This window comes from Carcharhinus amblyrhynchos, chromosome 30 (genome assembly GCF_965287045.1).
Source record: "Carcharhinus amblyrhynchos chromosome 30, sCarAmb.v2.hapA, whole genome shotgun sequence".
NCBI lineage: Eukaryota > Metazoa > Chordata > Chondrichthyes > Carcharhiniformes > Carcharhinidae > Carcharhinus > Carcharhinus amblyrhynchos.
The window spans coordinates 3,942,854-3,965,328 of record NC_137353.1 but is presented as its reverse complement, the minus strand read 5'-3'; the positions used below and the strand labels follow the sequence as shown (position 1 = coordinate 3,965,328).

The following is a 22,475-nucleotide window of genomic DNA, read 5'->3' as shown; positions in this document are numbered from 1 at the left end:
GGTGGGTCGTCGCTGCTACGGTGTGGGGTTGTCTGAAGATTGGGGCCCTCTGAGATGTTGGGTGGGAGAGGCAGCACTGCGCAGGTCCCGGGCTGGCCAGCAAACTGCAGGCTGACAAATCGGGGCCACTGTACACTGGCAGCACTGCGCAACTGTCAGTCTCCGCCCGAGCTTTTAATTATATTCACGATTGTGACCTCTACATTGCACAGAGTTTGGGAGATTCAAGTACAAAGTCACACTGAAAAAACTGGTGTGGTTTGTACCAGTTTTCCCATGAATTTGACATTTATTTTGGGAGAATTGTGGCATTGATACTTGACCATTAAACACACAGGGGGAGGTAGCAGTTTTGTCACTGAATTAGTAATCCAAAAACCCAAGTAATGTTTTGGGGTCCTGGGTTCAACTCTCACCATGGTAGATGGTGAAACTGGAATTAGATTTTTAAATCTGGAGTTATAAATCTAATGACTATGACGAATTGATTGTCATAAAAGCCCATCTGGTTCACTAATGTCCTTTAGGGAGGGAAATCTGTCATCCTTATCTAGTCTGGCTTACATGTGACTCCAGCAATATGATTGACTCTTAAATACCCTCAGGATGGGCAATAAATGCTGGCCAAGCCAGTGAGGCCCAAATCCCGTGAACAAAAAAAACCAGAAAAGTTAGGGCTGCCACATTCAGGAGTAAGTGCTTTTCCATATTTGTCTCCATTATCTACAGATTTTTAATGACTTGTGCAAAAAAATCAGTTTCTTCCATAACAGTGAGCTAAGGTTGCAGTGTCAGCTTCCATTGCAACACTCCAGAGAATTGGTGTTGGACTTCTCCATTAACACTGAAGGAAGTTTTTCCTGCAGGTTTCCCAGTGTACCATGTGCAATTCTCTGTGCACACCCATCAGCCTTTATCTGTAACTTGGTCTATATAAAGTCCTCAGCTGAGTCCTCTGCTGTAGAACTAGTGTGCATCCTTATGGCATTTGAAGATGTATGTGTTAACAGAAATAACTTGCGTGAGATTATTAAACATTTTCCTTCACTGCATCCAGCTCCCTGGGACCAGATTCTTGGGACTAGACCCCTTCTCCCTCGTCAGTGCCTTCTGAGCATGTGCCTGGAAAGTACAGAATATCACATTTTTCTTTCATCTCTTCCACCAAGAGCTCCAGCACAGCATCTGAAAATCTTAGTCCATGCTCTCTCCAGCTGCTACCCATTGCTGACCCATCACAACACAATATTTCAAATGATCTCAGCATCACCAGCAGGCACAACGTCCTTCCCCTTTAACAGATTCAGTCGCCTTCCAAACATACAACCACTTCCATCTAAAAGGACAAGGGCAGTAGATACATGGGAATGTCACGTGAAGTATATTGCCTTTCCTTTGCAGTCACTGGGTCAAAATTCTGGAATTCCCTCTCCAATGCCATTGTGGACAGCTCACCACCACCTTCTCAAGGGCAACTAGAATGGGCAATGATTGCTGACCAACCAGCAAAGCTCATGTCCCAAAATTAATTTTAAAAAGTCAAGATACCAATATTATAGATCCACCTGTTGGTGTGTATCTCCAGTGAACCCAGTGGGGAATGTTGACTGCACACAGGAACCATTGGAAGGCATAGGCACAGGTTTGGCATTTTGCCTGCCTTTTAAATATAGGTGTGGTTTAATTGTGTATCACAGTCCCTGTGCTGTTTTCCAGGGATTATCCAATTTAACCCTCCGTGTGTTTCAGCAAGGATTCAATTTGATTGGTTGAAGAGCCTTGTTTTTTTTAATCCTACTCACACATGCCCTGCAGAAGGCACGCTGTGCTGGATCAGATGCCTGATTAGAGAAACTCTCTGCTCAAAGGACCGCAAAAACTATGTGGCAGCTGTCAGTGAGGTGAACGGCTCTTTGGAAAACATGGAGCAATCACCATGTTAACAAAAGCATTGAAATGTGAAACCTCAGAATTTTCGGCAGGGTGGTTTTATTTATGATTTAAATAAGTAAACCTGAAAATGAATATTTCAAAGTTTGTTTTAATTACATTAAAAACATTTCACAAATACAAAAGTTTAGTTTATTTATTGGTGTCACAAGTAAGTTTACATTAACACTGCAATGAAGTTATTCTGGAAATCTTCTAGTTGCCACACTCCAATGCCTGTTCGGAAAAACTGAGGGAGAATTCAGCATAGCCAATGTACCGAACCAGCACATCTTTTCAGACTGTGGGAGGAAACCCACACATATACAGGGAGAATGTGCAGACTCCACACAGACAATGACCCAAGCCGGAAATCAAACCCAGGTCCATGGCACTGTGAGGCAGCAGTGTTAAAAACTGTGCCATTGTTCATATTAGTTAGGTGTCATTGGAAAACAATCAAAAATATAACTGTTATTGAAAGCTTTCAATGTTGAAACAATTAGTGATGTGAATACTTCTGAGAAACTGAAATGATTTGCAGTAAAATTAAACAAAAATCTTAATTAAGAGAAGAGGAAACAGGAGCTATGCGTCTCTCATAATAAAGCAACTGGCATTGATAAGGGAACATTTATTCATGATGCATTTTATATGAATTAAAACTATGGGCAGCAGGGTGGCACTGCCACCGGGTTCAGTTCCAGCCTTGGGTGACTATCTGTGTGGAGTCTGCATGTTCTCCCCATGTCTGTGTGGGTTCCCTCTGGGTGCTCTGGTTTCCTCCCACAGTTCAAAATGGGCAACTTAGGTGAATCAGCTAAATTGACCCTTAATGTCAGGGGGATTAGCAGGGTAAATATGTAGGGCTACAGAGACAGGGCCTGGGTGGGATTGTTTTCAGTGCAGGTTCAATGGGTGAATGGCCTTCTTCTGCACTGTAAGGTTTCTATTCAAATGGTTCATAACATTCGCACTTTGAAAAGTTAAAGATAATGATGGTGTTTGTGTGGACATGATCATTTAAAATAGCGGCCATCACTTACCTGGTGGACACTTTGAGCACCACTCTCCATCATTCAAATACTCGGCTGGGCCACAGCAGACTTTGATTTGTAGGTTAAGAACCAATAAGAGGATTAAACAAGTCTGTAACGAGAAGTGAATTGACATGCACTTTGTTAGATTTTACTTCTTATCCATTTTCCTCTACAAAAAAAATGTTTAAACACTTCTAATGTAATAACATGTCTCAAAGCGCAATACAGCATCTTTATAAAACACAATATGACACTGGGTTACAGGAGATAATAGGGCATGTAGTGGGGCTTTCTCTGTTGGTGGGCCGATTCTCTTAAAAACTTAACTCGCAAAGGCAAGAAGTCTCAATTCAAGACGTAACTAAAAGATTTAAACATAAAAGACACAATTAAAATTGAATACATAAGAACATAAGAAATAGGAAATAGGAGCAGGAGTAGGCCATCTAGCCCTTCGAGCCTCCCCGCCATTCAATAAGATCATGGCTGATCTGTCGTGGCTCAGTTCCACATTCCCGCCCTCTCCCCATAACCCTTAATCCCCTCGCTTATCAAAAACCCATCAACCCACGTCTTAAAAATGTTTAGCGAGGCAGCCTCCACCACCTCAACGGGCAGAGAATTCCAGAGATTCACCACCCTTTGAGTGAAGAAGTTCCTCCTCAACTCCGTTCTAAACCGCCCCCCCTTTATCTTGAGGCTATGCCCCCTAGTCCTACTGTCCTTTCTGAGCGGGAAGAGTCTCTCCACCTCTATCCTATCCATCCCATTCATCATCTTATACGTCTCAATGAGATCTCCCCTCATTCTTCTAAACTCTAACGAGTACAAGCCTAGTTTATTCAGCCTCTCCTCATAGCTCAACCCCCTCAACTCCGGTATCAGCCTAGTAAACCTCCTCTGTACTCCCTCCAAGGCCAAAATATCTTTTGTGTAAGTACGGCGCCCAAAACTGCACACAGTACTCCAGCTGCGGCCTTACCAATGCCCTATACAGCCGCAGCAAGACCTCCCTACTTTTATATTCAATCCTCCTTGCTATGAAGGCCAGCATCCCATTTGCCTCCCTGACCACCTGCTGCACCTGCAGGCTGGGTTTTTGCGACTCATACACAAGGACCCCGAGGTCCCTCTGCACCGTCGCCTGCTGCAGTTTTTCGCCACGTAAGTAATAGTCCTTCCTACCATTATTCCTACCAAAGTGGACCACCTCGCACTTGCCAACATTAAATTCCATTTGCCAGTTCCTGGCCCATTCGCCCAGCCTATCTAGATCCTTCTGCAGACTCTCCACACCCTCCGCGCAATTTGCCGTTCCACCAATCTTGGTGTCATCAGCAAATTTCGACACCATACACTCGGTTCCCTGTTCCAGATCATCTATATAAATGGTAAATAGCTGAGGCCCCAGCACCAACCCCTGGGGCACTCCACTAGTCACCAACCGCCAATCCGAATAGCACCCATTAACCCCCACTCTCTGCCTCCTATTTGACAACCAATCCTCTATCCACGCTAACACCCTACCCCCAACTCCATGCCCCCTTACCTTCTGCAATAACCTCTTGTGAGGTACCTTGTCAAATGCCTTCTGAAAATCAAGAAACACCACATCCACCAGCTCTCCTCTATCCACCGCCCTAGACACATCCTCATAGAACTCCAACAAATTTGTCAGACACGACTTCCCCTTAACGAAACCGTGCTGCACCTGCTCTATCAAGTAATTCCCCTCAAGATGCCTCGCTATTTCCTCCTTGATGACGGATTCTAACATTTTACCTACTACAGACATTAAACTAACCGGCCTATAATTCCCTGCCTTTTGCCTGCCACCCTTCCTAACCAACGGCGTAACATTAGCCGCTTTCCAATCTTCCGGCACTTCCCCGGAATCCAGTGACGTCTGGAAAATAACCACCAAAGCATCCACTATCACCTCCGCCATTTCTTTCAAAATCCTCGGATGCATTCCATCCGGTCCTGGGGACTTGTCCACAATCAGTCCCTCCAGTCTGTCGAGCACCGCCTCTCTAGTAACAATAACGTCATTGAGACCCTCCAGTCCTACCACCTTTCCATCTCTAACACCCAGCAAATTATTCACGTCTTCCTCCGTGAAGACCGAAACAAAAAAGTTATTCAAGACCTCAGCCATTTCCCCATCCCCTACCACTAAGTCCCCCCTCTCATCCTCTAAGGGTCCAACGTTCACCCTAGCCAGCCTCTTCCTTTTTATATATTTATAAAAACTCTTGCTATCCTTTTTTATATTAAGCGCTAGCCCAGCTTCATAGTTTCTCCTGCCCTTCTTTATCAACTTCTTTGTCAATCTTTGTTGACATTTAAACCTCTCCCAATCCTCTTCTTGCCCACTATTCTTAGCTACTCTAAACGCCTCCGCTTTTAATTTAACACTTTCCTTCACCTCCTTCCTCATCCACGGCTTATTACCTCTCCTCCTACGATCCTTTTTAACCATCGGAATAAATTTCTGCTGAGCACCAAGAAAGATCTCCTTAAAGATCCTCCACTGCTCCTCAACAGACCTACCTTCCAACGCGCTCCCCCAGTCAACATTCGCCAATTCTTCTCTCATCCTACCGTACTCCCCTCTGTTCAAACAAAGGACGCGAGTCCGGGAACCCACTTTTTCCACCTCCATCTGCACCAGAACCTCCACCATACAATGATCACTCTCCCCAAGAGGATCCTTCACCGCAAGGTCCCTAATTCTACCCGCCTCATTACATAACACCAGATCCAAGATAGCTCGCTCCCTCGTCGGCTCCAACACACACTGTTCAAGGAAACCATCCCGGCAGCATTCCAAGAACTCCTCCTCGAGCCCACCGCGTCCAACATGGGTCGACCAATGAATATGTAGATTGAAATCTCCCATAATACAGATGATTTTAAAGTTAAATATCTATATATTTGTTAAATAATATATATTAAGATATTGAATTTAATTCAAATATATTGTTCACCTCAGTCAAATTGCAAACTTTGCAGAGACTATAGAAGTTCAAGAGTTCAGTGGCAAAAGCCATTTAGTCAGCAGGAGCACAATGAAGTTTCACTCAAGACAAATGCTGAAACATCTAATGAAACATTTAATGTCAAAGTGAAAGGCCCTATTGTCTGGGTGTAAGAATGTATCTGTCTGAAGGGCCCTGGACCGATAGTCAGTTGTCTTGGCAAAGTGCCACTGGGAAAAGTAAAGTATTCGAATAAGAGAGAGACATAGCATCAAGGAAGTTAACCATGCCAGGGGGTGGATATCTGGTTTTTGGGTTAGCAAATGAAAGATCATTAAGTCAAGCTGTGTTTTGCAATTGGCTGAGGGATCTATCATGCTTTGGACTGATGTGATAATGTGCAATGAAATCAAGTCTAAGCTAATCAAAAGGATTACCTTAGGTATCAGGAAAGTACAATTGTAATAGATTTGGGAGGAGTCTTTAGCACTGACTCAGAGCTTGTTGACTATCTAAAGGCCTCCCACAACCAAGATTAATGTTTTGTTTCAGCCAATTGCAAAACACAGCTTGACTTAATGATCTTTCATTTGTTAACCCAAAAACTGGATATCTATCCCCTGGCATAGTTAACTTCCTTATTGCTATGTCTCTTTATCATCTGAATACCTTTCCCAGTAGCACTTTGCCAAGACAGCTGACTATATCTGTTGGAAGGCCCCTAAATCGATACATTCTTATATTCGGACAATAGGGCCTTTCACTTTGACATTAAACGTTCCACTAAATGTTTCAGCATTTGTCCTGAGTTTGAAACTTCATCGTGCTCTTGCTGATTAAACGGCTTTTGCCGTTGAACTTTTGAACTTATTTCATCCCTTTCTACTTCGTTCCCGTTAATGTAGACAGACGCATGTTCTCCTCTATGCTTCCTGAAGTCAACGACAATCTCCTTCACATTGTTGACATTGAGGAAGATATTATTATTGTCGCACCAGTTCATCAGATTTTCTATCTCACTCCTGTACTCTGTCTCATCAGTGTTTGAGATCTGACCCACCACGGTGGTCAGCAAACTTGAAAATCGAACGGGAGGGGAATTTAGCTACACAGTCATAGGTGTAAAAGGAGTATAGTAGGGGGATTTGTTAGTGAGACACTCACATCCAAGTCAGAAAGTTCTAGCACAAATATCAAGACTACCTCAGTGCAGCATTCCCTAATCACTGTTGGAGATGTCGGGTGGAATTTTCAGTTTTGGAGATGGAAATGTGGTAGCGATCGGAAAATTGCCGTGCTTCCCGCTGAGCATCGGGGCAGGTTTTTGCACCCAATCTTCTGCTCTTCAGCTCACTAATTCTGCATCAGTGAGCAGCTTGTCAAATCTCATGGTGGGTGGGCAGTGATTCATCTTCCCTGCTGTTTCCTCTGAGCTACCACTGTGCATTTTGATAGCCCTGATATCCTCACATTCCCTTCCATGTTGATGTTCCCATGCCATTTGTTGATCTGACCTGTCTCTTCCTCAGCCCTCCTGCACCCTCACTTTCAGAGACCCACCCCATGAGGCCATACAATATCCTCAATGCCTCCACATTTACCAACCTTTCAAATCTAGAAGCTTCCAATCAATGTTACTGTGCTCGTTAACTCTCATGACTATGACACCTACGACCAAATGCCCTGTGCACCATTCTGTTCAGCGACAATTCCCTGCACATCATTCTATACACTAATTTGGAGGGGAGATGCGATTCTGGCTTGCCTTTTAATGAGTATTCATAAGATGCAATTGAGGATCCAATCATAGGTCAGCAGCAAAGCCTTTAGCCCACTACCAAAATCGGGAGAACAAAATTCCAAGCTGACTTTTGAAGTTACTCCAAATTTTGTTACCACAACGCTTGCCACTGGTGGGAGGAGAACATTCTGCCCATTATCTTATGAACATACAAGCAAGGAGTCAGCCATTCAGCCCCTTGAGTCTGCTCTGCCTTTAGTCAGATCATGGGCTATAAGGCAGAAGTCAGAGGTAAGTTGCTTGGATGAGCGTGGCTCCAACAACTCAAGAGGCTTGACACCATCCAGGCCAAAGCAATCCACTTGTTTGGTACCCCATCCACCCTACCTTCAACACTCCCTCCAACAGAGCAGCAGTAGTATGTTTCATCTATAACAGTCACTGCACCAATTCACCAAGGTCCCTTCAACAACACCTTCCAAACCCACAGCCTCTACTATTTAGAAGAACAAGAGCAGCAAATGCATGGAACACCACCACTTCCAAGCCATGCACCATCCTGATTTGGAATTATATTTCCATTCTTTCATTGTTGCTGGGTCAATGTTTTAGAACTCACTTTCTATCAGCACTGTAGGTGCACCTACACCTACAGTTTAAGGCGGCGGTGCACCACCACATTCTCCAGGGCAATTATGGATGGGCAATAAAAATGCTGATCTCGTCAACAACAGGCACATTCCATGAAAGAAAAACAATTCTATATAACTGGCAATGAAATCGGTCTTGGAATATAATGGATTCTTACCTGTTTCATTATTCTTCTAGTTCCTGATAATATAAGAATAATGTAAATAAATTTCTGAAAGGAATGTGCAGAATTTAACATTTTTACTTTTACTGATAATAGCTTTATATTTACACAGAAAATAAAGTCAAAGTTTGAATGGTAGGATATGGAAACACTAATTGGAGTATATTTCAGGCCTGCTAGCTCCCTGGTGGGAATCACATTGGCTCAGAGAATCTGGCACTAGCAGAAAAATAAGTTTTGTGCCGATCATGATGCACCCAGCCTGTCATGCTGGCCCTGATCAGGTTTCCACCCTTATTATTCAAAGGCTCAATGAGCAGAATTACTTACTCCCGCTCCCATTTCCAATGATCTGACTTTGAGTTCACTGCATTCCTTTTCCACATCAACAAAAAACTCTATTCATCATTTGAATCTATCCATTATTTTCCTCACCATTCCTCCTCACACAATGTTGACTGTTCATCTATCCAGGTTTCAGGCAGGATAATGGCCTTCCAATGTATAAATACTCAAGGCATGTACTAATAAAACATGGTACTTTGGTCGCTCTATAGCTTTGCAAATGTAAGTTGTTTCTGATATTATTTAACACTGAAGAGTTATACGGACTCAAACCATTAAATCAGTTTCTTTCACCACCCTGGTGAACTCCTTCAGTGAATTTTAAAATGATCTCCCTGACATCAGTGTCAAATTCACTTCTCACTATTCTACACATATCCCATTCAGATCTTCTCCGAACCAGACACTTTTCACTCTGAGCTGCAGTTATTCCATTTCAGATTATCTTTGCAATTAATTTCTCTACCTCCCAAAGTATGAATATCTTTTGCAGTAATTAGAATTGAACACAATATTACAAATGGAATCTGACCAATCCATTTCAAAGCAATAACTTAAGATGTGGACATTAAAACTTTGATTTTAATTTCCAGATTCTGCCACAACTGACGGTTCGGCTGCCCTTAGAATCACCTGCTGAATTGGCCAAAGTTACACAATACAAATTGTTGCTTAATATGATCTCACAGGAGTTAACAATGACAAGTCATGTCTCTCAATGACACCTCTTCCTCTTTCCCCTTCTGCTACCACTCTCAACTATCAACTCCTCTCCATCATATCCTTCAATTGTCATTAGGACATACTGAAACAGCTCTGCTTGTCCCTGTATATGTGTGAAGTAAAATAAACATACTCACAAGTCACAAGAAGTTTTTTTCTCTAAGCGTAAAGTAGTAATACTTTACAAAATATTATAATGTTTATAGAATCTTATCCAGCTCCTCAGTTAAAAGAAATCCAGCATCTGAAACAGAGGAAAAAATCCATCAGATCTTAATCCTGATGATATGAATATACAAAAATGTTGGCCTCGAAAAGAGCAACTGAATAATTAAATTGTCACATGCAGTTCTGGTACCTTATGTACCAAGGTCAAGAAACTCCTGACCTTGTAGGTGCCATGTCGCTTCCCAGGACATTGAAAACGCAAAACAAAACAACGGCCATTAGGGTGAAAAATGTTCTTTGATCCCTCCAAGAGCCCAAAGTTAGTCAAGAAGCCCGTACTGGCCCCCAAATATGATACAACCAAAGCCCAAGTTAAAAAACCACTCCAGCTCTCTCTTGAAGCTGTATTATTGCATTCTACGTGCTGATGGCACTGCCACAATCCTGTTAACTAGAAAATTCTAGGAAAATGACCCAGAATCAATGAAGCAAGAGAAATATATGTCCAAATCTGGGTAGTATTAAACTTGAAGCAAACTCAGATATGATGTGATTCCAGTAACCTTGTTGTTCTTGTTCTAACCTTGTTGCTGAATCTTAAAGTTCTCCCAATCCTCCAGTTTACCACTAGCTTTTTTCTAGCCATGGTTTTTTTCCCCTTTTACAATCCCTCTTCCTCTCAGGAATATACTTCAGTTAAGAGGGATTCAATATCTCCCTGAACATCCACCATTGTTCCTCAAATGTCCTGCCTTCAATTATTTGTATCCTGTTTACTTGGCCTAACCCTTTCCTCAGGCCTGTATAATTAATTACCTCTGCCCAATGCTAAAACTCTAGTATGGCACTTTGTCTTTTCACTCAATCTGGAATTTTGGCATGCTGCCGCCTGCCACACAGACTGTTTTAATCCTTATATGGTGGACAAATAACTATGAGTAGATGTCCATGCTGTGATCACTCTTTCCAAGAGAATCTTTAACAAAAGACTATTTATCAACCCTTCTTTATTTCAGAACACTAAATCAAAAAATAGCTTGATCCCTGGTTGACTCCAGAACATATTGCTCTGAGAAACAATCTCTCATACACTTTAATGAAATCTCCCTCGAAGCTAGCTTCGTCAATTTGTTTGATCCAGTCAATATGCATGTTAAAATCACCCACGGTTACTGTTACTTCCTTTTCACAAGCCCTCATTATTCCTTGGTTTATATTACGCACCATTTTGGAAATATTGCTCGGGGGCCTGTAAATTACTCTTACCAAGATGTTTTTTATTTCCACCCATGATTGAACATGTTGCCCTTATTGCCAATGCTATTTCTTAATATAGCCTCAATGTCATCTGTAACTAAGAAAGCAACTGCACCTCCTGTTCCATCCTGTCTATCCTTCCGGAATACCAAGTACCATTGGACATTCAAATCTCAGTCCCAGTCCTCCTGTAACCATGTTTCAGTAATCCCCACCTAATCATACCCAGTTGTCTGTGTCGTCAACTGATTGACCTTATTGTGAATACTGCATGCACTTAGGTACGGTGATTTCCAGATCACTCTTGGCAACAACCTAGGTGTGAAGACCGTGCTGGACAAAATATACACCACCACAAATAGCCTCAAGATGAAACATCCTGAGAATTTGTTCATATTCACCAGGGACTTCAATCAGACCAAGCTCAAGAGCATCCTACCAAGAAACCACCAACACATCTCATGTTGCACCAGAGGCCCAAACATTCTGGATTTCTGATACACAAACATCAAACATGCCTACCGCTCTATCGCCCACCCACACTTTGGCAAATCAGACCACAAGGCTGTGCTCCTGCTCCCAACTTACAAGCAAAAACTGACGTGGGAGAATCCATTAAAGAAAGTCATGCAATGTCAGTCTGAGGAATCGGATGATCTCCTACGGGACTGTTTTGAGTCAGTAGACTGGTCAGTACTTAAAAATTCTGTGATCCGCCTGAACGAGTATGCCACTACAGTAACTGACTTCATTAATAACTAACTGTGTAGAAGACGATGTGCCAAAGAAGTCCCAACTGGAAACAGGAATACCCACTGCTTGCTGAAGTCCAGGTCTGAGGCATTCAAATCAGGTAACTCTGATCAACACATGGAAAGCGACTGGCCCGGATGGGGTACAATGTGAAGATGCTGGCATTGAACTGGGGTAAACACAGTAAGAAGTCTGACAACATCAGGTTCAAGTCCAACTGATTTATTTGAGAGTAAACTCACAAGCTTTCGGGTTTGCCTCTTCGTCAGGTGAATGGAGAGTTCTGGCCTCAGACAAAGCATATAGCAGCACAGACAGTTTACAGATTACTGATTCGAATAGAATAAGACTCACATTCCCCCCAGTCCCGACATTATAGTTAAGAAAGCCCACCAATGCCTCTACTTTTACAGGAGACTAAGGAAATTTGGCGTGTTTGGTATGACTCTCACCAACCTTTCTGAATGCACCACAGAAAGTATCCTTTCTGATTGCATCACAGCTTGGTATGGCTCCTGCTCTGTCCAAGACTGCAAGAAACCAGAAAGGGTTGAGAATGAGGCCCAGTCCAGCACTCAAACCAGCCTCCCAACCAGTGACATTATCTACAATTCTCACATCCTCGGAAAAGCTGCCAGCATAATCAAAGACCCCACCCACACCGAACATACTCTTTTCCACCTTCTTCCATCTGAAAGATACAAAAAGTCTAAGGACATGTACCAACCAACTCAACAACAGCCTTTTCCCTGCTGCTATCAGACTTTTGAATATATCCACCTTGCGCTAAGTTGAACTTTCTCTACAGCTTAGCTATGACTGTAACACCACATTCTGCACTCTCTCTTTTCCTTTTCTATGTATAGTATGCTTTGTCTGTATAGCATGCAAGAAATATTTTTCACTGTATATCAATACATGTGACAATGATAAATCAAATCAAACACACCAATAAGCTGGAGCAATTGCTCTTCTGCCTGCCTAGCACGTGGGACTGCGATCAGGGTTGGAATATAAAACAGTCCTGTCAAGAAACGTGACACAAACACATTTGTTAAAGGCAGTGTCTTCTGACCTCCCCTCTTAAAAAATGAACCATCAATATTTTAAGGGGCTTTGTTAAGGGGAGGTCATGCCTTACGAATCTGGTAGAATTTTTTGAGGAGGTGACAAAAATGGTTAACAAAGGACGAGCTGTGGATGTCGTCTATATGGATTTCAGTAAGGCGTTTGACAAAGTCCCTCATGGTAGGTTGGTGGAAAAGGTTAAGGCTCATGGAATACAAGGACAGGTGTCTAGATGGATTGAGAACTGGCTTGGTAACAGGAGACAGAGTAGTAGTGGAAGGGTCCTTTTCTAGCTGGAGGTCTGTAACTCGTGGTGTGCCGCAAGGCTCAGTACTGGGACCTTTGCCATTTGTAATATACATAAATGACTTGGAAGAGGGAGTACGTGGTGTGATCAGCAAGTTTGCAGATGACACAAAGATAGCTGGACTTGCTAATAGTGAGGAGCACTGTTAGGCAATACAGCAGGATATCGATAGGTTGGTATATTGGGCAGAGAAATGGCAGATGGAGTTTAATACAGATAAATGCAAGGTGATGCATTTTGGAAGAAATAATGTAGGGGGGACTTACACGATAAATGGTAGGCCTATTAAGAGTACAAAAATGCAGAGGGACCTGGGGGTGCAAGTACACAAGTCCTTGAAGGTGGCAGTACAGGTGGAGAAGGTGGCGAAGAAGGCATATGGTATGCTTGCCTTTATAGGAAGGGGTATAGAGTATAAAACCTGGTGTCTAATGTTGCAGTTGTATAGAACGTTGGTTCGCCCGCATTTGGAGTACTGCGTCCAGTTCTGGTTGCCTTACTACCAGAAGGACGTGGAGATCCTGGAGTGAGTGCAGAGAAGGTTTACCAGGATGCTGTCTGGTATGGAAGGACTGAGCTATGAGGAGAGATTGGGCAAATTGGGGCTGTTCTCCTTAGAAAGGCGGAGAATGACGGGAGATCTAACAGAGGTGTATAAGATTAGGAAGGGTATAGATAGAATGAACAGAGGTAAGCTTTTTCCTAGGTTGGATACAAAAATTACGAGGGGCCACGGGCTTAGGGTGAGGGGGGCAAGGCATAATTCGGATGTTAGAGGGAGGTTTTTCACACAGAGGGTGGTGGGGGCCTGGAATGCACTGCCAAGAAGGGTGGTGGAGGCAGGCACGCTAGAGTTGTTTAACTTACTCTTTTTATAAAAAGGAGAAGGCTGGCTAGGGTGAATGTTGGACCCTTAGAGGATGAGAGGGGGGATTTAGTGGTGGGGGATGAGGAAATGGCTGAGGGCTTGAATAACTTTTTTGCTTCGGTCTTCACGGAGGAGGATGCAAATAGTTTGCCAGGTGTTAACGATGGAAAGATGGTAGGAGTGGAGGACCTGAATGAGATCATTGTTACTAGAGAGGCAGTGCTTGACAGACTAGAGGGACTGATGGTGGACAAGTCCGCAGGACCGGATGGAATGCATCCAAGGGTTCTGAAGGAAATGGCAGAGGTGATAGTGGATGCCTTGATGATTATTTTCCAAACCTCGCTGGATTCCGGAGAAGTGCCGGAAGATTGGAAAACGGCTAATGTTACGCCGCTGTTTAAAAAGGGTAGCAGGCAAAAGGCAGGGAATTATAGGCCGGTTATTTTAACGTCTGTTGTAGGAAAAATGCTTGAATCCGTAATCAAGGAGAAAATAGCGAGGCATCTTGAGAAGAATTGTTTGATAGAGCAGACGCAGCACGGTTTTGTTAAGGGGAAGTCGTGTCTGACAAATTTATTGGAATTCTATGAGGATGTATCTAGTGCGGTGGATAGAGGGGAACCGGTGGATGTGGTGTTTCTCGATTTTCAGAAGGCGTTTGATAAGGTGCCGCACAAAAGATTGTTACAGAAGGTTGGGGGCATGGAGTTGGGGGTAGGGTGTTAGCGTGGATAGGGAATTGGCTGTCAAATAGGAGGCAGAGAGTGGGTGCCAATGGTTGCTATTCAGATTGGCGGTTGGTGACTAGTGGAGTGCCCCAGGGATCGGTGCTGGGGCCTCAGCTATTTACCATTTATATAGATGATCTGGAGGAGGGAGCCGAGTGTAAGGTGTCGAAATTTGCTGATGACACAAAGATAAATGGAACAGCAAATTGTGCGGAGGGTGTGGAAAGTCTGCAGAGGGATCTAGATAGGCTGAGCGAGTGGGCGAGGACCTGGCAGATGGAATACAATGTTGGCAAATGTGAGGTTATTCACTTTGGTAGGAAGGACTACTACTTATAGGGCTAAAAGCTGCAGCATGCTACGGTGCAGAGGGACCTGGAGGTCCTTGTGCATGAGTCGCAAAAACCCAGGCTACAGGTGCAGCAGGTGGTCAGGAAGGCAAATGGGATGCTGGCCTTCATAGCTAGGGGGATTGAATATATAAGTAGGGAAGTCTTGCTGCAACTGTACAGGGCACTGGTGAGGCCGCAGCTGGAGTACTGTGTGCAGTTTTGGTCACCGCACTTGCGCAAAGATATTTTGGCCTTGGAGGGAGTGCAGAGGAGGTTCACTGAGCTGATACCGGAGCTGAGGGGGTTGAGCTATGAGGAGAGGCTGAATAGACTGGGCTTGTACTCGTTCGAGTTTAGAAGAATGAGGGGGGATCTTATTGAGACGTATAAGATGATAAAAGGGATGGATAGGGTAGAGGTGGAGAGGTTCTTCCCACTCAGAAAGGACAGCAGGACTAGAGGGCACAGCCTCAAGATAAGGGGGGGCAGTTTAGAACAGAGTTGAGGAGGAACTTCTTCACTCAAAGGCTGATGAATCTCTGCCCATTGAAGTGGTGGAGGCTACCTCGCTAAATATATTTAAGACATGGGTAGATAGGTTTTTGGTAGGCAAGGGGATTAAGGTTTATGGGGAGAAAGCGGGAAAGTGGAACCAAGCCACTTCAGATAAGCCATGATCTTGTTGAATGGCGGGGCAGGCTCAAGGGGCTAGATGGCCAACTCCTGCTCCTATTTCTTATGTTCTTATGTTCTTACTTAACTTTAACTTTGCTTACTTTGATAGGCACATGAGTGGACTAGAGATGGACGGATACAGGAGACTGATCTAAATAAAGATCAACAGCCTTGGGACGTCCCTGGGAATCAATTGATTCCTACGGACCTTCCAACATATTGTACGGCTCACTTGTCTTACTTCTGAGCTTCTGGGGATTCTGTAAATGTCTGTCTAGGTTTTGCATGTTTATTGATGTCTTTTCTTTTAATTCACAGGTCATTCGGTCCCCCTTCTTGTCCAACAACGGGCATACACGCGGTGGGTCGTGCGAGGGCTGCTCTTGGATGTTGCTTCGAGAATTGCCTAGTGCTTCACATCATTAGTGTACGCTTAAACTGGACCATCTGACGGGCAACATGACAGCTCAGTGACTATCACTGTTTGTTGTACAGATACATGGATTTGGGCCAGTGTCTGTGGGAGTTTGCACATTCTCCCCCTGATTGTGTGGGTTTTCTCCGGGCGCTCTGGTTTCTTCCCACACCCCAAAAACGTGCTCTTAGGCTGATTGGTGTAACAAATTATTCCTAAATTAGTCTTCCCTCAATCTTCCCCAATAGGCGTAGACAAAGGTCACAGGTCGAGGAGGGCACTCAATGTTAAAATGGCGGTGTGGGCTCGTTGGGCTGAAGGACCTGTTTCCCATGCTGTGTTGTTCCTTGTTCTAATATGCAAAGATAGCTGAATTTTTCAAAACCTCTAGGTTTACATTATAAGTATTCCATTATATATACACATACATTATTAAATAAAAGCATGCAAACATAATAGTACACATCAGTCCTTCTCTTCCGATATTGAGTATTCCTTTTTCTTTCATTAAAATCATGATAAAGCATTAGCAATCAGACTGGGCCTCATTCACAACCCTTTCTAGTTTCTTGCAGCCTTGGACAGAGCAGGAGCCAGACCAAGCTGTGATGCAACCAGCAAGGATGCTTTCTATGGTGCATCTGTAAAGGTTGGTGAGGTTCTCTCCTTTTCTTGAGGAGATGGGCTTGAGGAAGAGTTCTTAGAATGCTGTTGGGATAGTTTCCTTGAACAGTATGTTATAGAATCTACGAGGGAGCGAGTTATCTTAGATCTGGTATTGTGTAACGAGGCAGGTAGAATTATATTGTGAGGGATCCTGTTGGGATGTGTGATCACAATATGGTTGAATTTCTGATACAGATGGAGGGTGAGAAAGTCGGGTCCCAATCCAGTGTCCTCTGCTTGAACAGAGGGGAATACGATAGGATGAGGGTGGAATTGGCTAATGTAGACTGGGAGCGCAGACTGGTTGGTAGGACAGCTGAGGAAAAGTGGAGGATTTTTAAGGAGATTTTTTTTCAAAACTCAGCAAAAATATATTCCGGTGGTAAAGAAGGACTGTAAGAAAAGGGATAACCAGCCGTGGATAACGAAGGAAATAGAGGGTATTAAATTAAAAACCGATGCATACAGAGTGGCCAAAAATAGTGGGGAATTAGAAGATTGGGAAAGCTGTAAAAAAAAAACAAAGAGCGATTAAGAAAGCAATACAGAAGGGAAAGATAGATTATGAAACTAAACTGGCTCAAAAATATAAAAAAAGTAAAAGTTTTTACAAATATATAAAAAAAGGAAGAGAGAGTGGCTAGAGCGAATGTTGGACCCTTGGAGGACGAGAGGGGGGATTTAATGGTGGGAAACAAGGAAATGGCAGAGACTTTAAATAAGTTTTTTGTGTCGGTCTTCACGGTGGAGGACACAAATAACTTACCGAATAGTAACGAATGAGGGTTGGTAGGAGGTGAGGTCCTTAATACTGTTACTAGAGAGGTAGTGCTTGGTAGACAAATGGGACTGAAGGTAGACAAGTCCCCGGGACCGGATGGAATGCATCCCAGGGTACTGAAAGAAATGGCAGAAGTAATAGCAGATGCGTTAGTAGTTATCAAAATTCGCTGAACTCTGGAGAAGTGCCGGCTGATTGGAAAACAGCTACTGTTATGCCGTTTAAAAAAAGGAACTAGACAAAAGGCGGGTAACTACAGGCTGGTTAGCTTAACGTCCATAGTTGGGAAAATCCATCATTAAAGAAATAGCAGGACACCTGGAAAGGAATGGTTTGATAAAGCAGACGCAGCATGGATTCATGAAGAGGAAGTCGTATTTGACAAATTTACTGGATTTTTATGAAGATGTGACTAGTGCGGTTGACAGAGGAGAACCAGTAGATGTGGTGTTTTTAGATTTCTAGAAGGCATTCAATAAGGTGCCTCACAAAAGGTTGCTGCAGAAGATTAGGGTAAAGTGTTAGCATGGATTGAGGATTGGCTGTCTAACAGGAAGCAGAGAGTTGGAATCAATGGGTGCTTTTCTGGTTGGCAGTTGGTGACTAGTGGCGTGCCTCAACTGTTTACCATATACATAGACGATCTGGAGGAGGGGACCGAGTATAGAGGAACAAAGTTTGCTGATGACACCAAGATGAGCGAGAAAGCAAACTGCGTGGAGAACGCAGAAAGTCCGCAGAGAGATTTGGATCGGCTGAGTGAATGGGCGAGGATCTGGCAGATAGAGTATAACGTTGGAAAATGTGAGGTTATCCACTCTGGAAGAAATAACAGTAAAATGGAATATTATTTAAAAATGGTGAAAAATTACAACATGCTACTGTGCAGAGGGACCTGGGGGTCCTTGTGCATGAATTGCAAAATCCCAGTCTGCAGGTGCAGCAGGTGATCAAGAAGGCAAATAGAATGTTGGCCTTTATCGCGAGGGGGATAGAATATAAAAGCAAGGAGGTCTTGCTGCAACTATACAAGGTACTGGTGAGGCCACAACTGGAGTGCTGTGTGCAATTTTGGTCCCCTTATTTGCGAAAGGATATATTGCCCTTGGAGGGAGTACAGAGAAGGTTCACCAGGTTGATACCAGAGGTGAGGGGGTTAGCTTATGAGGACAGATTGAGTAGATTGGGCCTGTAATTGTTGGAGTTTAGAAGGCTAAGGGGTGATCTTATAGAGACATAAGATAAATGAAGGGGCTAGATAGGGTAGAGGTAGAGAGATTCTTTCCACTTAGAAAGGAAACCAGAGCTAGAGGGCACAGCCTCAAAATAAGGCAGGGGGTCAGTTTAGAACAGAGTTGAGGAGGAACAACTTCTCTCAGAGGGTAGTGAATCTCTGGAATTCTCTGCCCATTGAAGTGGTGGAGGCTGCCTTGTTGAATATGTTTAAGTCACGGGTAGATAGATTTCTGATCAATATGGGAATTAAGGGTTATGGGGAGCAGGTGGGTAAGTGGAACTGATCCACTTCAGATCAGCCATGATCTTATTGAACGGCGGGGCAGGCTTGAGGGGCTAGATGGCCTACTCCTGGTTCTCCTGGTCTCAACACGCTGCTATTGTTCAGCTGCTTCCGATTTCCTTTCAGAAACCTTCTTTGATTCCAAATCCAAGCTTAATTTTGTTTTCACGAATGTAAAGTAGTCCTGGTAATGTCCTCAGAGCTAAGCAGAATCAGGAGGATAAAACTTTACACTGGATGCAAACGAGCACAAACTACTTTTGGATTTGATTTCTAATTTCCTTTGCTGGGTCCAAACAGTTCTTTTTATTTTCAGAGTCTCAAAACATCAAAATGAAATAATCTTTTCCCAGAAGGTTGAACAGCTCACTTGAACTTGTCAAAGTCACTTTTCCCTCGCTTTCTCAATTTCAGATATGTATGATCAAGGCCATTCAGTAAGGTTACTTTATCTCTCTCCCCTTTCTTGTTAAATGGCCTGAGTTCCCCTGTCAGGCAGTCCAACTCCATCTTCTGCTGTGACATGATATGCTCAAAATTATTTTAAGCATCTCCAATTGTATATCTTTCTGTTCCAAGGTAGTTCATCAATTCCTTTGCTTGTTCTGAATCCTCAATCATTTCCTGCATATTCTTTGGCAAGATGTGTTATAATTATGGTTTTAGGGATCACTGACAGTTGCGCTGCTGCAAAAATCATCTTAGTTGACTTTAACATTAGCTATGAACAATACTGTTTCTCTTGGCATCCACATCTGTGCAAGCGGAATAGATTCAGTATTCCAGCAGTTCATTTTGAAAGATTGTGCAGTTTCATTAAACATGCTTACTGCATGTTGTCCGTTTCCTTTGTTTGAAGGAGTAAAATACTTCTGCTCCTCAATCTGTCTTGAGATCACACATAACTGCTGATTCATCTACATTTTTCTTCTCAAAAATGAGGAGCTGTTGTTGGCAGTCCTGCAGTTTATGCTCAAGTAATTTCAATAACTCAGGAATAAGTTCCAAATCAGTCAAATTTTCGTGCATCTGTCTCTGCACTGTTCACTTTCCTTGTTCACATCATTGTCCAGTAACTACCTTCATCAGTTTTACATTGCACTCATTTACCTCCATTTGTGTCTTCATTTATCTCAAAGTGGTGACTATCCACCAGTCCTAAGAACATAAGAAATAGGAGCAGGAGGAGGCCATCTAGCCCCTCCATTCAATAAGATCATGGCTGATCTGAAAGTGGTTCAGTTCCACTTGCCCACCTGTTCCCCTAACCCTTAATTCCCTTATTGATCAGAAATCTATCTGCCTTCGTAGTGTTTGACCGGAGGCTTTCGAGTGCTGCATTTCAGATTGAGCAAACATCAGCTTCTTTTTCTGAGACTGTGCCAACTTGAATGGATGAAGTCTATACGAATATTGCTCAGTTGGAACAGCATTTTCTACATCTACATCAGGCATAATTATTTTAGTACTTCCCAATTCATTCCCACATACATCTCCATATGACTGTAATAACCCTTTCAGGTCATTTTGATTTTCTGCTGGAAGGTAACTCAATAATTTATTCCAATTTCTGATAGCTTCTTTGTTATCCAATCTAATTTCAGAATATCAAAATCAGAATCAACAGAATTTGTTTCTTCATTCTGAGTTGTAACAACGAACAAATCTTCCTTCTGCTTTCCTTCCCTATAAAAATACCATTTGAGCATATTCACATGACGCACTGAGCTTTCCTTCTATCTGGCGCCCTTATCAAATAATTCACTTCACTCAATTCCCTTTTGGATTTGATAAGGCCCACTAAACCTTGCTTTTAAGGGTTCACCTACCACTGGTAATAGTAACACTTTACTGCCACTAGCAAAACTACAAATTTTTGATTCCTTGTTCATTTCTTGTTTCAATGTTGTGCCACTTTTAAATGCTGTCCAGCCAACTCACCTATTCTAGTTAATCTCACCATAAAGTTTGACACATGGTCCAAAAATGTAGTCTCAAAATGCTGACTCATCAATTTCTCCTTAATCAATTTAAGTAGTCGTCTTACCCAATGACCAAAAACCAATCCGAATGGACTGATTTGGTTGATTTGTTCGGTGCATCCTTCCACTAATGAGTACAGATGGAATTCCTTTATCCCAATCCTCTGGATAATCTTGTCTATAGGCCCTCAACATGATCTTTAATGCCACTGTTCCAATACTCCCTGTGATTGTGTGGTATGGAGTTGATTTTAGATTGTTTTACTTCTTACCTGAATAACTGACATAAAATTTGAATCTTGATCTGATTGTATTTCTGTGGGTAGTGCACATCTAGTAAAGAAATTGCTGTAATACTACGTAATGAATGGCCCCCAGAAATCCAGTGGACACAGTCAAAGTGCAGAAAAGGCCCTTTGGCCCATGAAGTTTGCACCAACAATATCTACCACTAAACGTGCACTAATCTCATTTTCCTGCACTTGTCCCATATGTTTGAATATTATGATATTTCAAATGCTCATCCAAATTTTTAAAAATGTTTTAAGGTTTCTGGCCTCTACTACCTTCCCAGACAGTGGGAATCTGGAATGCACTATCTGCTGAATGAAAAGGTTTTTTCTCAAATCCCTTCTGAATCCCCTCCCCTTGCCCTAAAACTATGCCCCCTCAAAGGGAACAGCTGCTCCCTACTCACCGTATCTGTACCCCTCATATTCTTACCTCAATCATGTCCCCACCTCGCCATTCTCTGCTCTAAGGAAAACAACCCAAGTCAATCCAGTCTCTCCTTAATAGCTCAAAAGCTCAATCCCAGGCAACATCCTGGTGAATCTCCTCTGCATCCCCTCTAGTGCTATCACATCTTTCCTACAGTGAGGTTACCAGAATGGCACACTGTACTCCAGCTGTGGCCTAATCACTCTGTTCAACGTTACCTCCTTGCTCTTATACTCTACATCATGACTGATGAAAGCAAGTGTCCCATATACCTTTATAATTATTCAATTCAGGTGCTCTGCTGACTTCAGGGATCTGTGAATAACCCCAAAATCCCTCTGTTCCTCTAAGTTTCCCAGCATCCTGCCATCCATTAAATACTCCCTTGTCTTGTTTTGTCTTGAAAAGTGCATCACCTCACACTTATCAGGATTAAGTACCATCTACCACTGCCCTGTCCATCTGATCAACCCATCTATATCTTCCTGTAACCTACAATCATCTCCTACAGTGTTACGCACCCTACTAATCTTGGTGTTGTCTGCAAAGTTGCCGATCATTCCCCCCAAGATTTTCATTTATGTAGATAACAAAGTGAACCTTGTGGTAAATCGGTGGACAGTGGCCTTTGGTCATTCAAGCAGCTTTCTACCACTCCCC

The 22,475-nt window shown here is 43.0% G+C and overlaps 1 protein-coding gene across 1 annotated transcript in view; it reads right to left on the bottom strand.

Annotated features, from left to right (window-relative positions):
- LOC145359999 (tumor necrosis factor receptor superfamily member 5-like) overlaps nucleotides 1–22,475 on the bottom strand; it is a 38,395-nt gene that overhangs the window by 14,985 nt on the left and 935 nt on the right. Inside the window, exons 2-4 of the mRNA XM_080214902.1 lie at nucleotides 9,718–9,817; nucleotides 8,500–8,522; nucleotides 2,976–3,078 (exon numbers count right to left, since the gene is read on the bottom strand). Of these exons, the coding sequence (XP_080071028.1) occupies nucleotides 2,976–3,078; nucleotides 8,500–8,508 (112 nt within the window). The 5' untranslated portion in view covers nucleotides 8,509–8,522; nucleotides 9,718–9,817. The remainder of the gene's footprint in view (nucleotides 1–2,975; nucleotides 3,079–8,499; nucleotides 8,523–9,717; nucleotides 9,818–22,475) is intronic.